At 36.9% G+C, this 14,705-nt stretch overlaps 1 protein-coding gene across 1 annotated transcript; it reads left to right on the top strand.

Moving 5' to 3' along the window:
- The first annotated feature begins 6,467 nt into the window (after positions 1–6,467).
- LOC128533291 (olfactory receptor 52B2-like) lies at positions 6,468–7,433 on the top strand. Its single transcript, XM_053507532.1, has one exon. It carries the CDS (start codon positions 6,468–6,470, stop codon positions 7,431–7,433), a length of 966 nt encoding a protein of 321 aa, XP_053363507.1.
- Positions 7,434–14,705: the final 7,272 nt, after the last annotated feature.

The following is a 14,705-nucleotide window of genomic DNA, read 5'->3' as shown; positions in this document are numbered from 1 at the left end:
CTCCATTCCTCTGGAATCCTCTCACTCTCCAAGATCTTGTTAAACAAACTTGTCAAAAACTCTACTGCCACCTCTCCTAAGCACTTCCATACCTCCACAGGTATGTCATCAGGACCAACAGCCTTTCCACTCTTCATCCTCTTCAACGCCCTTCTCACCTCACTTCTACCAATATTTGCTACTTCCTGTTCCACAACAGTCACCTCTTCTACTCTCTGTTCTCTTTCGTTTTCCTCATTCATCAACTCCTTAAAATACTCCTTCCATCTTCCCATCACCCTCCTGGCATCTGTCAGTACATTTCCATCTCTATCTTTAATCACTCTAACCTGCTGCACATCCTTCCCATCTCTATCTCTCTGCCTTGCCAACCTGTACAGATCCCCCTCTCCCTCCTTACTGTCTAGCCTAGCATACAAGTCCTCATATGCTCTTTGTTTGGCCTTTGCCACCTCTACCTTCACCTTACTCTGCATCTCCCTGTACTCCTGTCTACTCTCTTCAGTCCTCTCAGTGTCCCACTTCTTCTTAGCTAGCCTCTTTCCCTGTATACACTCCTGGACTTCCTCATTCCACCACCAAGTCTCCTTGTCCACTTTCCCCTTACCTGATGATACACCAAGTACCCTCCTACCTGTCTCCCTGATCACATTGGCTGTAGTTGTCCAGTCAACTGAAAGCACCTCCTGACCACCCATGGCCTGTCTCAACTCCTCCCTGAAGACTACACAACATTCTTCCTTTCTCAGCTTCCACCACTTTGTCCTCTGCTCTGCCTTTGTCCTCTTCGCCTTCCTCACCACCAGGGTTATTTTACACACAACCATTCTGTGTTGTCTGGCTACACTCTCCCCTACCAACACTTTGCAGTCACTGATCTCTTTCAGGTTACAACGTCGACACAAGATGTAGTCGACCTGAGTGCTTCTGCCTCCACTCTTATATGTCACCCTATGTTCCTGCCTCTTCTGGAAGAAAGTATTTACCACTGCCATTTCCATCCTCTTTGCAAAGTCCACCACCATCTGTCCTTCTACATTCCTGTCCTGAAAACCAAACCTGCCCATCACATTTTCATCACCTCTGTTCCCTTCCCCAACATGTCCATTGAAGTCTGCACCAATCACCACTCTCTCACCTCTGGGTATGCTCTGCATCACTTCATCTAACTCACTCCAGAATTTCTCCTTCTCTTTTAACTCACATCCTACCTGTGGGGCATAACCACTAACAACATTGAACATTATCCCTTCATGGCTCATATTTCATATTCTGTGAAAAAAGTCATACCTTAGATGAATGCTACCAGTTCCACACTAGGACATATAAAGACAAATTGGCCTTTTTGAGAAAGAATGGATTTTGCTTTGCATGTTTAGTAAAAGGATATTTAAGCAAAGACTGCACAAGAAGAAGTGGCCATACCTAAGTGAAGTGAAATTGCCTTAGATTGATGCTGGAGTTGAAATTCTCATAGGCAACAAATAGTATAAGCTCCTAGAACCAAGCACAAAGGGCCATATGCAGTAAAGACTGCTCTTGGATGGACTCTAAATGGACCTCTTCGAGATTCGGTAGAGGAAAGCATGTGGCGAGTGTTACAGCCAACAGAATTTCCATCGAAAGCGTGGAACAAATGCTGATACAACAGTACAACCATGATTTTCCTAAACAGAATTGTGATGATAGGGACGAGTTGTCACAAGAGGATTATCAGTTTTTAGACTCTGTGTCTAACTCTCTGCAGTTTACCGACAATCACTTCTATATTGGTCTTCCATTTAAGGAAAAAGCTAAGGGTGGTCTTTGACTGTGCTGCCAGCTACCAGGGAGTATCATTGAATAAAGCGCTCCTACAGGGACCAGACATGACAAATTCACTCATTGGAGTGCTTACATGCTTTAGACAAGAGAAAGTTGCCATAATGGCAGATGTGGAAGCCATGTATTATCAGGTGAGAGTTCCGGGGAAAAAAAAGACACAGATTTGCTGTGCTTCCTATGGTGGCCGAATGGAGATGTAAATCAAGATTTGGTCGAGTACAAGATCATCTGTTTCATCGTTCATCTGTTTGGTGCAAAATCATCTTCAAGTGTTGCTAACTTCTCCCTTAGGAAAACAGCAGAAGAAAACTGCAGCACTGCATCTGCTGAGGCAGTCAACACAGTACTTAGAAACTTTTATGTAGACGACTGTTTGAAGTCTGTTTCCAGCAATGGTCAAGCAGTTGCGTTATTTAACTATATATCTCACCAACCTTTGTGCAAGTGGAGGGTTCCACCTCACCAAGTGGGTAGTAATAGTCGTGCCTTACTGACTTCTATTCCTGAGAGTGAAAGAATCAAAGACATGGGGGACTTGGATTTAAGTAAAGATGCACTTCCCGTCGAGAGAGCTCTAGGGGTGTTGTGGTGCATCAATTCAGACACGTTCAAGTTTAAGATTAGTTTAAAAGAGCAGCCTGTGAACAGAAGAGAAATCTTGTCAATTACTAGTTCAATTTACGACCCCTTGGGCTTCCTTGCACCTGTCATACTGCCAGCCAAGATCTTAATGCAGCAGTCGTGCAAAGAAAAACTCCCATGTTATGACAACATTCCTGAACATTTTGCAAAAAGATGGAAGGCCTGGCTACAAAAGTTGCATCAATTGTCTGAGTTCAGTGGACTCTATATTTTGAACTGACAGTACAACTGTTTTGAGATATACAGTATTGACAACGAAAAACTTAGTTTCAAAACTTTTGTTGCTAAAAGAATTGCCATTATAAGAGAGTCAACCAAGCCACAGCAGTGGAGGTAAGTTAATATTTTAAAAAACCCAGCTGATTCTGCATCCAGGGGAGTGAAAAATTCATGAAAAATGTCAATTGGATCCATGGTCCCTCTTTTCTCAAAGAACCAGAGTGTGGATGGGCTGAGAACATTCACGATAAAGGAGGACGATAACGAGATCAAACATTCAGCTTCAGTAAATCTCGTGAGTACTCCAAAGAGCACAGAGGCCGTGAGCAAACTGATCAATTAACACTCTGACTGGTACAAGTTGAAAAGATCCGTTGCCTGGATTCTTTATATCAAGGACATGCTTACACAGAGAACAAAAAAAGGTTAAAAGACGTGTGGATGACCCAATGACAGAAAACCACAAGTCTCTGACAATTCAGGACCTAACAAGAGCAGAAAACGAAGTCATCAAGTCAATTCAAAACCAAAAATTCAAAGAAGAAATTTCCAAGTTGCGAAGGGGTGATGCATCTGTAAAAAGGAACAGTTGCCTCTCCAAACTAGATCCAGTACTGCAGGATGGAGTGCTGAGAGTTGGAGGACGTCTTGGTAGGTCTGCAATGCCTGAGCACATAAAGCACCCAGACATTATACCTAAAGATTCACATATCACAACTTTAATCTTAAGAGACATTCATGAAAAGGTTGGACATTGTGGAAGGAATTATATGCTCTCAAAATTGCAGCAGAAATACTGGATTACGACTGCTAACTCCCTTGTGCAAAGACTGGTGAACAAAAGATGTCAGAACTTCCATGTGACAGAATAAATAATGAGAGCTTGCATTCATTCCTGTGAGAGGTGGAAGCAATAATGAATGACCTACCCCTTACCACTGTTACGGACTATCCCACAGATCTGGAACCCCCCTGACACCCAACCACCTGCTGTTGATGAAAAGACAGCCAAACCTGCCTCCCGGTCTTTTCAAAAAAGAGGACATTTATGCATATTGCAAGTGGAAGCAAATTCAGTACCTTGCTGAATTATTCTGGAAGCGATGGGTGCATGAATATTTGCCCTTGCTTCAGGAGCATCAAAAATGGTTTCAAGCAAGAAAAAAACCTTTCGATTGGAGATGTAGTTCTAATAATTGATGAGTCTTCTCCAAGAAATTCATGGGTCATCGGACGAATCACGAAAGTGTTCCCTGATAAAAAGGGAGTTGTGAGACGTGTCCTGATTAAGACTAAGACCAATACACTGGAAAGACCCATTGACAAGTTGTGCCTCATATGTGAAACGGACTGTTAGTTATGTCATAATTAGTTATGACTTTTTCTTTGGTACGCAAACGTATGAACACTCTAAGGCAAATAGTATACAAAAAAAAATGTAATTGTCAGTCTCCCTGCCTGTCAATTAGAGGCTGGAAATGTAAGAACCATATTTCCTTTTTAGGATTCTGTTGTTGTGTTCATTTAAAGTTTATTAGTTAAGCATTCATTTATGATAATCGTAAGTTGTTCTGTGACGCCATTCCATAATTGCGCAGTTGCCCATGTCTATTACGCACGGTAAAAGTTAGTTAGGATACGGAAGTGGAGAACACAAGCTTTTGACCGTAATCTAAGACCGTAATCAAAAAACCGTAATAAGATACAGCAAATAAGTTGTTGTAACCATAGTGGATTTATGCAAGAAAACTGTAAGAAATGTTGAACGTTTGAGGTTAAACGATGAGACAAAGAATTCATGGACGTCCGAGTCGTAAGTAATTCAGTTCAATAAGAAAGATACGTGTCAGAACTTGTTGAATAACATGCCCGTACACACATTAATAACCATATTTTATGAAAACGTATCCCAGGGATTTTTTTATTTGTGTTTATTTTTAATAATCTTCTGGTCCTGTGTCTGCCACCATCTCTTTGGTCTCTTCCCTGGCTCGCAAAGAATTTAGAAATAGGTTGGGCCACAAAGTATACAATATTTCAACCTTCACAGTCACAATGGTGGCACATAAATGCCAGAGAGGTGTTGTTCTCTTAAAGTTTGTTAAGACTCTAATTCCCTCCCACACCTGCCGGAAGTTGGTGGACTTGTTAAAATTAGCCTCAATTCACCGTTTATATTGTGTTTTGGCCGATTTTATGCCCATCCTAAGTGCAGTCCTGGCAGTTCTATTGTAGATGCTGTCCGGTCCCTGGATTTAAATGCTACATCCCTGGCTCTAATCAACAGTTGGACCTCATGTCTCATTGGAAGGTTTCTTATTGGGAGACACATGTACTGTACCTGCTCCCTGTACAAAATCCTCTGCGTCGCTATTTCCAGTTGTATTTTATTCATCTTGTAGCAGATCAACTGGGCATAAAAAGGCTCTAATATAAAGACACCTGGATGGCAGCTCATCAGCTGAAGCTTAAGCTGAGTAAAACCGAACTGATGTTCATCCCTGGTGACTTATCCCCAGGTCTAGACCTTGTGATATCTCTGGACAACAATCAGATTACTCCTTCAGCCACTGCCTGCAATCTTGGGGTAGCCATGGACAATCATCTGTCATTTTGCCCACACATCGCTAGCCTTACTCGCTCTTGTCGATTTCTTCTTTACAACATCAGAAGAATCCACCCATTTCTTTCTTCACAGACTACTCAGGTGCTTGTTCAGTCCCTTGTAATTTAAAGACTGGACTACTGCAACTCACTCCTGGCACGTCTGCCCCTATCCACGATTCATCCTCTGCAAGGATGGAGCAGTATGTTTCGTTTTCAACCGTCCCAAGTTCGCACATACCACCCCACTTCTCCACTTCTTCCATTGGCTTCCTGTAGCTGCCCACATCAAATTCAAAAACCTTTTGCTTGCCTACAAAGCTAAAACTGGCCCAGCACCCACTTACCTCTCTGCTCTAATCACACCACGCACTGCACCACGTTTTCTACGATCCTCCAGCACTGCTCGCCTCATCCCACCATCTATCAGGCTCAGACTCTTTTCTGTTCTGGCACCTAGGTGGTGGACTTCCTCTAGATGTTCGTTCAGTAGAGTCTTAGTGAAGACTAATAAGAGTAGGTATCTATCCAGTGACTTTAAAGCACTTTTTGTAAGTCACTCTGGATAAGAGCGTCTGCCAAATGCATGAATGTAAACACCAAACACATAATAGTATATATAATAATAATGACCTATAAGCAGTTGAATTGAACAAAGCACACTAGAAGCATGAGTACACACACACACACACACACACACACACACACAAAGGTAATCAATGTATTTTTATTGATTGCACAAATTTGTAGGCCTATATGTAATTGTAGGTTTCTTTTTTCTAATAATTGAAAGAAAATATATATTTATTTTCAATATTACTGTGGGTCATATTCAGCTTTCAGTGTTATATATGATGCTAATGGAATTACCTTTGAATGTGTTTTAATTATAGGTTCCTGCCATACTCTAGTGGCACATATGCATCATTAACATGGTCTTTGGAGGACATACCAATCAAATATAAATTTCCAATTCCATGGTCTTCTTTTGACCTAACTGAAATGCCTGCATCTTTTGTCATGTAAGTGTGTCATAAGTAAATGATAAATTGCTTAATGTTTTTTTTTTATTATTTAAATCAGGAATTATAATCATTCAATTGTCCTACAAAATTGAAAACACACACTAACATATCTGTATCTGCCTATCCTATATCCATTTCTTACACAGGTTTTAAATGGCACTTCAGTTCACAAACAACACATTTACCTTCAACCTCCAAATTGCAAGATTTGATGTCTTGCCAGAAGCTGTTTATCCTGTTTTTATCGCTGGGACTTTGTGTTATTTGTGTGCAGTTTTCTTTAACGTAACAATTTTAGCATTAATTGTTACCCAGCAAAGTCTTCACAAACCAATGTTTTACATTTTGTTCAGCCTTCCTCTGGCAGATTTAATAGGAATCACCTGTGCTCTTCCCAGAGTGCTTGTTGATATTCTAACTGAAAAAAATATGGTCTACTATCCAACATGTGTTCTGCAGGGCTTTTTGCTTCATTTGTATGGAGGTGGTGTACTTTTTATTCTTGCTGCAATGTCATTTGATCGTTATATAGCTATATGCCAGCCACTCAGATATAACTCTATAATGGGTCCATACATGGTTGGTGGTGTCATAGCTCTGGCTTGGGGACTTGATATAGCTATGGTTGTTGTATTATTTGCCCTTCAAGCAAGATTTGTAAAATGCAAGACTTTTATTTCTAATGTGTATTGTGATAATATTTCTTTGCTCCAACTGTCATGTGGTGGTGATTTTATTGTGAACAACATCTATGGATTATCCATAACTGGAGTCATGCAGGGAATAAGTGTGACTGTTCAATTATTCTCCTATGTACAAATTCTTAAAGTCTGCATTTCCCACACACAAACTGATGCTAGAAGTAAGGCTGTAAACACATGTTTAGCACAGTTAATTACATTTGGCCTTTATGAAATAGTTTCTAATGTTACAATACTTTCATATCGTTTTCAAAATGTACCATCTAATACACAAAAAATATGTGGTATGTTGACTTTCACAGTTCTTCCAGTTGTTAATCCAATAATCTATGGAATTAAAACAAGAGACATAAGAAAAGCATTTTTCTCACTGATAAATAAAAAACATGAGGTTGTAACACAACTATCACGCATATAATGTATGAATATGTACAACAATTTACAAACAGTCAAAACTTTAATATCCTGTTATTTTGTTTGTTAAATACACAATTTGTTACATTAAATATACATTTTGCTTTTCTTGAACCATCAAGAATTGCAGTTTAGCATGGGTTAGTATGCTCTAGCAAAAGAGGCCTCTTAAAATTTTTTTTTTTTTAATTTATCTTAAAATTGTATTATTATACACAATTGTAATTATCATATGGGTTATGTATGTAAAGTTACACTGTTGCATTTAGAAGGTATCATACATTAATCATAAACATGAATGGGATGTCATTATTGAGTTTGTAATTATTATTATTATTATTATTATTATTATTATTATTAGTTTTATTATTACTATTATAATTATAATTATCACTGCTATTATTATTAATAATAGTCTCCTAAAGCTTGAAGTTGGCTTGCTTTGTTTATTTCACAATCTTACATTATCAACCAACTATGTGATGATTTGAGGTCTTGCTCAGGAATTCTAATGTAGTTTGCTATGCACCACTGGCAGCAAATCATCCGCAAGGCATGTTACTACCAGCATGCTTAACAAATTTTACAGTCCTATTTAGGATAAATGTTCAGAACTGTTTTCCTTTGTTTATGTGATCAGCTGAAAACTTTAGTCAAGATTAAAGGTATTGATTTTAGAGCAAGAACTCTTTTTTTATTTTAGCTAATTAGTCTTAGCAATGTAAAATTCATTTGACTTTCTCGACATTGTACTGTAGCTGCTTCCAGGCCATTTCATGCCTCTGCCTTAGTGGTTCCTAGGCTGTTCCAATTTTCTTTCAGCTAATGGGTGCCAGTCTGTTCTTCCAGACCTTGAAAAGGTGGCTACGCATCCCAATAACTTTAACTTCTGTAGAACTGTTTAAAATGATATAAAAATCTGCAGACGTTTAGAAATTTTTCCAAAAGACATTCATGATTTGTGTACAGTGAGTGTGGTCAAACAAACCTTCTTGCCAGACAGAATCGACAGAATTAGCTGTACTCAATATTGATAACTAAGAGGGACTTAAGACATCTTGATTTTGGAAATTAAATAACATTAAATAACAATTAAATAACAATTTGGGACTTTTAGTATTATTAAATTAATAATCTAAAAACTAACCGAACTAAAACTTGTAAAATGTTTTTATGTAGACACTAAAAACCAACCAACAATAAAAATTGTAAAACATAAAATTTTTCATACATTTAAAAACCAAAAACTAGCAGCAAACAATGGCCAAAAATAACACGTTCCATAGGCCGATGTACATTAACAATCTATGGTCAAACAACACTACCACTACTACTACTACTGCTACTTTTGGCTGCTCCCTGCACTGTCCCTTTATTATAATCAATCCTAATCTTGTCCATTCTTGTCACTCACAAAGCAAATTGTAGGTGCATGTTATTCACAAGTTCTGACACGTGTCTTTTGTTACACAGTTTCACTGATGACTTCAGACTTTCGTTGATTTCTTTGTCTCTTGTTTATTTTCAACATCAAAAACAACGGTTGTTACAGTTTCTTGCATAAATCCACTGTAGTCACGACAAGTCGCTCGCTGTGTTCTGTAGCTTCGATAGATTACAGTTACGACAACTTATTTTATTGTATTCCTTTTAGCTTACTGTCTCACGGTCAAAAGCTTGTGTGCTCCACACCTTTCTGTATCCTTTCGTGTCTTAACAACAACTAACAACTGACGTGCGTGATAGACATGAAACTGCATAACTGTGGGATGATGTCACAGAACAACTCATGAAATGATGTCACAATACAAATTATGAATATGATACTTAATGCTTAATGCTTAACTAATAAACTGAAATAAGATAAACATAACAACAAATCACAAGAATGAAACATGGCCCTTACACAAATCATTAGTATTTGGCTTAACATAACAAAATTCTTGGTTGATATGAAATGACTCTGGGTTTTTAGGACATACAGATGTGGCAATCAAGAAGGCATATTTTTTTTTTCTCGCGGAAGGCCACGATTCGTCTCGTGGAGTGCCGCTAAACCCTGCAAGCAACATTTTAAAATTTAAATAAATGTGTTGTGCTTCACAGAATATCCACAAGATAAAATTCATAATAAGTTTGTTATATAGTTTTTGTAATATCTTAACAGTGACAAAACAATAAAAGACATGGCAATGTCTCTGTATAAATTATCTTTAAATTAATTTCATTTTCCTATAGTAGGATCTGATAGTGTTGACAATGCAAATGTTGTGATTCATGAATGTCAAAAACAACATACTGAATTTGCATTAAAATGTAAAACGGTGTCGACATTACGAAGCACCATAAGAAGACATGAATAAAGAAAAAAAAAATCTATATTTTCAAGTAAATAATCTTTTCCCAAGAAAATTACTTGTCGCATGAATCCACACAAAGCACTTTGGGCATTTTATAATAGTAATTATTATGCTTTTTTGCGAATCCGGTTCGATAACTTCACACCTATCATAAATGAAAGGTGAGAAGCACATAAAAAACACATAAAAATGGCCCTTGTAATTCACTGAACAAAGACACTATTTGTTATATGTAAAAATACTTTCGAAATCAGGTCTTTGAACAAGTTCAAGGAATAAGAACTGGAAACGGAACAAACAAGTGTATATATATATATATATATATATATATATATATACACACACATACATACATACATATACACACACACACACACACATAATTACATACATACTCTGTTCTTGTATAGACTTGCTCGTTTTTCATGTAAAACTGTATTAAAAAAATTTGCTCATCTTGCGAAAAGCTCACAAAACAGGTTACTCGCAGTTCGAGTTTCCACTAAAGGTTGTTTAAAGTTCTTCCAGTTGTGGTTAAGAATCAGGATGGACACGCTGGAATGTGTCTAAATATTGCATTTATGACCCATTTAAAAAAATAAAAGCTTTGAGATTACATTTTGCCGTTTTCTATTTTGTGTTCATTAGATTGAACTAAAACCAATAGATTTTTTTTTTTATGTTTTGCTAGGAAAATCATGGGCACTTACCAGTTTAACTGGTTTGTAAACTTCACATGTAGTCATTTTTATGTCCCAAATGCTAACTCCAGGTACTGGATACTTGTTATTCTACTCAATTATTCTTGGTAAACTGTACTAAAGGAAACAAGTGGTGTTTTTTGTGTGTTTTGAAACCAAGGAAAATTGTAGAGCTTTTGTAAACTGAGAAAACATAATACAACTATCCATAACTAAAAATGTATATTTACATGTAGGCCTATATGCAAAATATATTTTGTTCAAGTTCAAGTTCAAGTAGGCTTTATTGTCATTACAACCATATACAGTTAGTACACAGTGAAACGAAACAACGTTCCTCCAGGACCAAGGTGCTACATGCAACATAAATTTACAACATAAATTAACAGAGACACTAAACTAGCTAACTAAGTGGCCTAGTTAGCTGGCTAGCAGAGACAAGACAGATAGTCCTAACATAAATTACAACATTAAATAACAAAAACTAACTAGCTAAGTATAACTACAGGTTTTACATACAACATAAGTGCCATGCAAATGTGCAAACAAGAGCAACAACAAGTGACAGTGCGCAAGAACGACTGACAGAACATAAAATATGGTGTTGAGGTAGTGGGTAAACATAAACATTCCTTAACACAGCAGCAAGAATTGAGGAATTAGTGCAAAAATTAGTCCAGTAATGATCATTGTGCAAAAGAGATAAACAGTGAAGCATTTACAGGCTGGTGTGTACGATAATTTGGTGGTGTAGGTCAGTGTGTCTGCACTTGTGTTGATTAGTCAGTCCAGTCCCAATATTTTGAGGTAGTTGAGTTAAGCTGAGTGATAATGTTTGTGTTTGTTTGTTTGTTTGTGTGTGTGTGTGTGTGTGTGTGTGTGTGTGTGTGTGTGTGTGTGTGTGTGTGTGTGTGTGTGTTTGTGTTTATCAGTCCAGTCCCTTTTTGTTGAGGAGACGGATGGCTTGTGGAAAAAAGCTGTTGCACAGTCTGGATGTGTGTGCCCAAATGCTTCGGTACCTTTTTCCAGATGGCAGGAGTGTAAAGTGTGTGTGAGAGGGGTGTGTCCGATCAGCCACAATGCTGGTGGCTTTGCGGATGCAGCGTGTGGTCTAGATGTCTTCAATAGAGGGGAAAGAGACCCCGATGATCTTCTCTGCTGTCCTCACTATCCGCTGTAGGGTCTTGCAGTCCGATATGGCACAATTCCCAAACCAGATAGTGATGCAGCCGCATAGGATGCTCTCGATAGTTCCTCTATTTGGATAAATGTTACAGATTAAAACAAGGAAAGAAGACATGCTGAGCTTCAGTTCATTGTGATTTTCATCATTATATCCTTGCATAATACACTTAATAGCTATAAAATAAAAAATTGGTGTTAAATTTACAGTATAAACAGTAACAGTATTTGGAAATTAAAAAAATAAAAGCAATGTGGAAAATAAGTTGCTTAAATGGGATTGTATTTGCTATTTAAACTTATAAGTAAGATACTACTAAATGTTTTTTATTTTATTCTATTGTAGTAGTCACCAGACAAAATAATAATAATTTAAATAATCCTATGTGAACTAAATAACACAATATAAGTAATGTTCATTACAGTACATCCTAATGTGCAAACCCCCATGCATGTATAAAAAAATAATAATGGAATCATTAATATTTTTATTTCCGTTTGAGCTCTACATAAACAGTCATTAAAGATGTTTTTCTTACACAATTACTTTGATATACTGGTCTATTACAAAAAACTTCCAAGTTTTGCAAACCATACATATGAGCTTTGTTGTTTGCTGTCAATACACCCTAAAAAATTCTGGGTTAAAAACAACCCAGTTTGGGTTGTTTTTTAACCCAGCCTCTGGGTAAATATTGGACTAACTACATGCTGGGTTAATTAAACCCAGCAAAATGGGTTATTTGTTTAACCCAGCCAGATGGGTTAAATATTTAACCCAAATGCTAGGTCATATTTAACTATAATGCTGGGTTAATTCTACCACATAAATTGGTCAAATATTTGACCCAGATGTTGGTTCATTTTAACTGGAATGTTGAATTAATTCTTCCTCACAAATACAGTGAATCTGTAAAAGAAAAAAAAAAAACTACCCATGTCTATTAGTTAAATTACTTTGATATACTGGTCTATTACAAAAAAACTTCTAAGTTTTGCAAACCATACATATATGCAATAAACAACATCCTATTAAATGTTCATAGAAAAAAAACATTAATTTTTTTAAAAGCAGATAATCAACAGCAACATCATTACTATACTATTACTCACAAGGGCAGAATGGAGTAACACTGTCTATAACTTTTTAAGTTGGCCTCGCTATTTTATAGCAACATTACAAAAAATCCTATACAGGAGCACGCTGCTTCGGATAGTAATGTCAAAAATATAGAATGCCTTGAAGCACACACTAAGCGCCCCAAGTAGTGTGCATTGCTCCAGAGCCTGTCCCACCAGAATGATGAATGCCCTAGAGCAGCGCTGGTCAATATCTCCCAACATGTCCCTTGACACTTTAGCCTGCTGGAGCTATTTCACCATGTTGGTTCCAACCTTAGAAAGAAAGAAATGTAAAAAAGTGAAAAAAGATTATTGAATAGCAAAGATTAAACTGAATTAGACTATTAATTTAGTTTAATAGGATTTATACTAAATAAAAAATGACAAAGCTGTCTATTAACATCGGGTATAGGTAACCAGAAACAAAAACATGGAGACAGCTACTACCAAAAGTAAAACAGCAAAATAAGCATGGCTTTTAGAACAAAGCTCCTAAATATTATTATTTTTGTTTATGTCAAACTAGTTGATCTTGTGGTCTGCGTTGATTTTAAGCTAATTACCAAAAAAATGTCATAGCTAGTGTCATACTGGCACATTACAATCACGCAACTATTAATACTTCCATCTAGTGGTTACCTGTACAGCTGTGGTACTTTTTCCTGTAGTTGGAGCGTACATGCAATTACTGGTGATACATTTGCATACTTGCCAAAGGGTGAAAGGTGTAAAATATTGTTATAACTCGGGAGAAACGCAGGAGAAATTTGACCGAGGAGGAATAAATTACTAGCTAGTGAAAATCGGGAGGGTTAGCAGGTCTGCATATTTGTGAGAAGATCAGTGTTTTGTAACACCCCAGCATTTTATTGTCTTAAGCAGTGAGATTAATAAAGTTCTAATGCTAGCAACCTAACTAAATGCCTGCGTCATGCTAGCACTACAGTTAACAGTTTAGCGTTCATTCATCACTTCACCATCTTCGTACACCCTGCAAACATTCTACAGAGAAAGCTAAAAAGCTCAGACATCTTAGCCTTTTATTTTATACACAGATGGGGTTCTTTGGCTAACCAGCTAAATTATCATACCTCAGACCAGCCTGAAAGTTTGAGTGTAACCTTAACACGGTAATAGTAATAAATGTTACATATAGTGATAATTTTTCAGTAATATGTAATTTAGGTGAGTGAATGTGTGTAAACAGACCTTGTATTTACCATCATTTTCCCTTAAATGCATTCTGGACACCTATATGCCAACGATTTATCCATTTGGGACCCCAAATTATATTCCGCTTTTTTACTGATCACTTTTTTCACCACTTGCTGCAGTGGCTTCACCACATGAATCGTGTCAACATTGGGGATGAACTGTTTAATCTGGTGAAAAATGTGCTGCATTTTTTTTGCAGAGCCATTTAATCAAAATATGTTGTTTACAAATGTGGGTTTAGTCTTTGAGGCGACATTTAATGTATTTTTATATGAATTTCCAGTCTTGCATGTAATTTTTAGTTTATTTTCTTTTTTTTTTTGCAAATGAAAAAAAAATTATTACTGTAGGTCTTATTTAACTTCCAGTTTATGATGTTAATGGTGCTAGTGCATCAGTTATCTCCAGTGTTTTAATTAGATATTTTTATATACTCTAGTGACACAGATGCATTACTAACATGGTCTTTTGAGAGCATACTAACCATATATAAATGTCCAATACCATGATTACCTCTTGACCTACCTAAAAGACCTACATCTTTTATTATGTAAGTGTCATAAGTAAAAATAAATTGCTTAAGTATTAATGAATAAGGAATTATAATCATTGCTAATAGTATACTACAAAATTGCAAATACACACTAACATATCTGTATCTGCCTATCCTATATCCATTTCTTACACAGGTTTTAA

This window comes from Clarias gariepinus, chromosome 11 (genome assembly GCF_024256425.1).
Source record: "Clarias gariepinus isolate MV-2021 ecotype Netherlands chromosome 11, CGAR_prim_01v2, whole genome shotgun sequence".
Classification (NCBI taxonomy): domain Eukaryota; kingdom Metazoa; phylum Chordata; class Actinopteri; order Siluriformes; family Clariidae; genus Clarias; species Clarias gariepinus.
Note: the sequence above shows the minus strand (reverse complement) of the source record. Positions and strands in the feature narration are given on the sequence as shown.

Coding starts and splice junctions, on each gene's coding strand:
- LOC128533291 (XM_053507532.1), top strand. CDS start 6,468: ATGGCACTTCAGTTCACAAACAACACATTTACCTTCAACCTCCAAATT.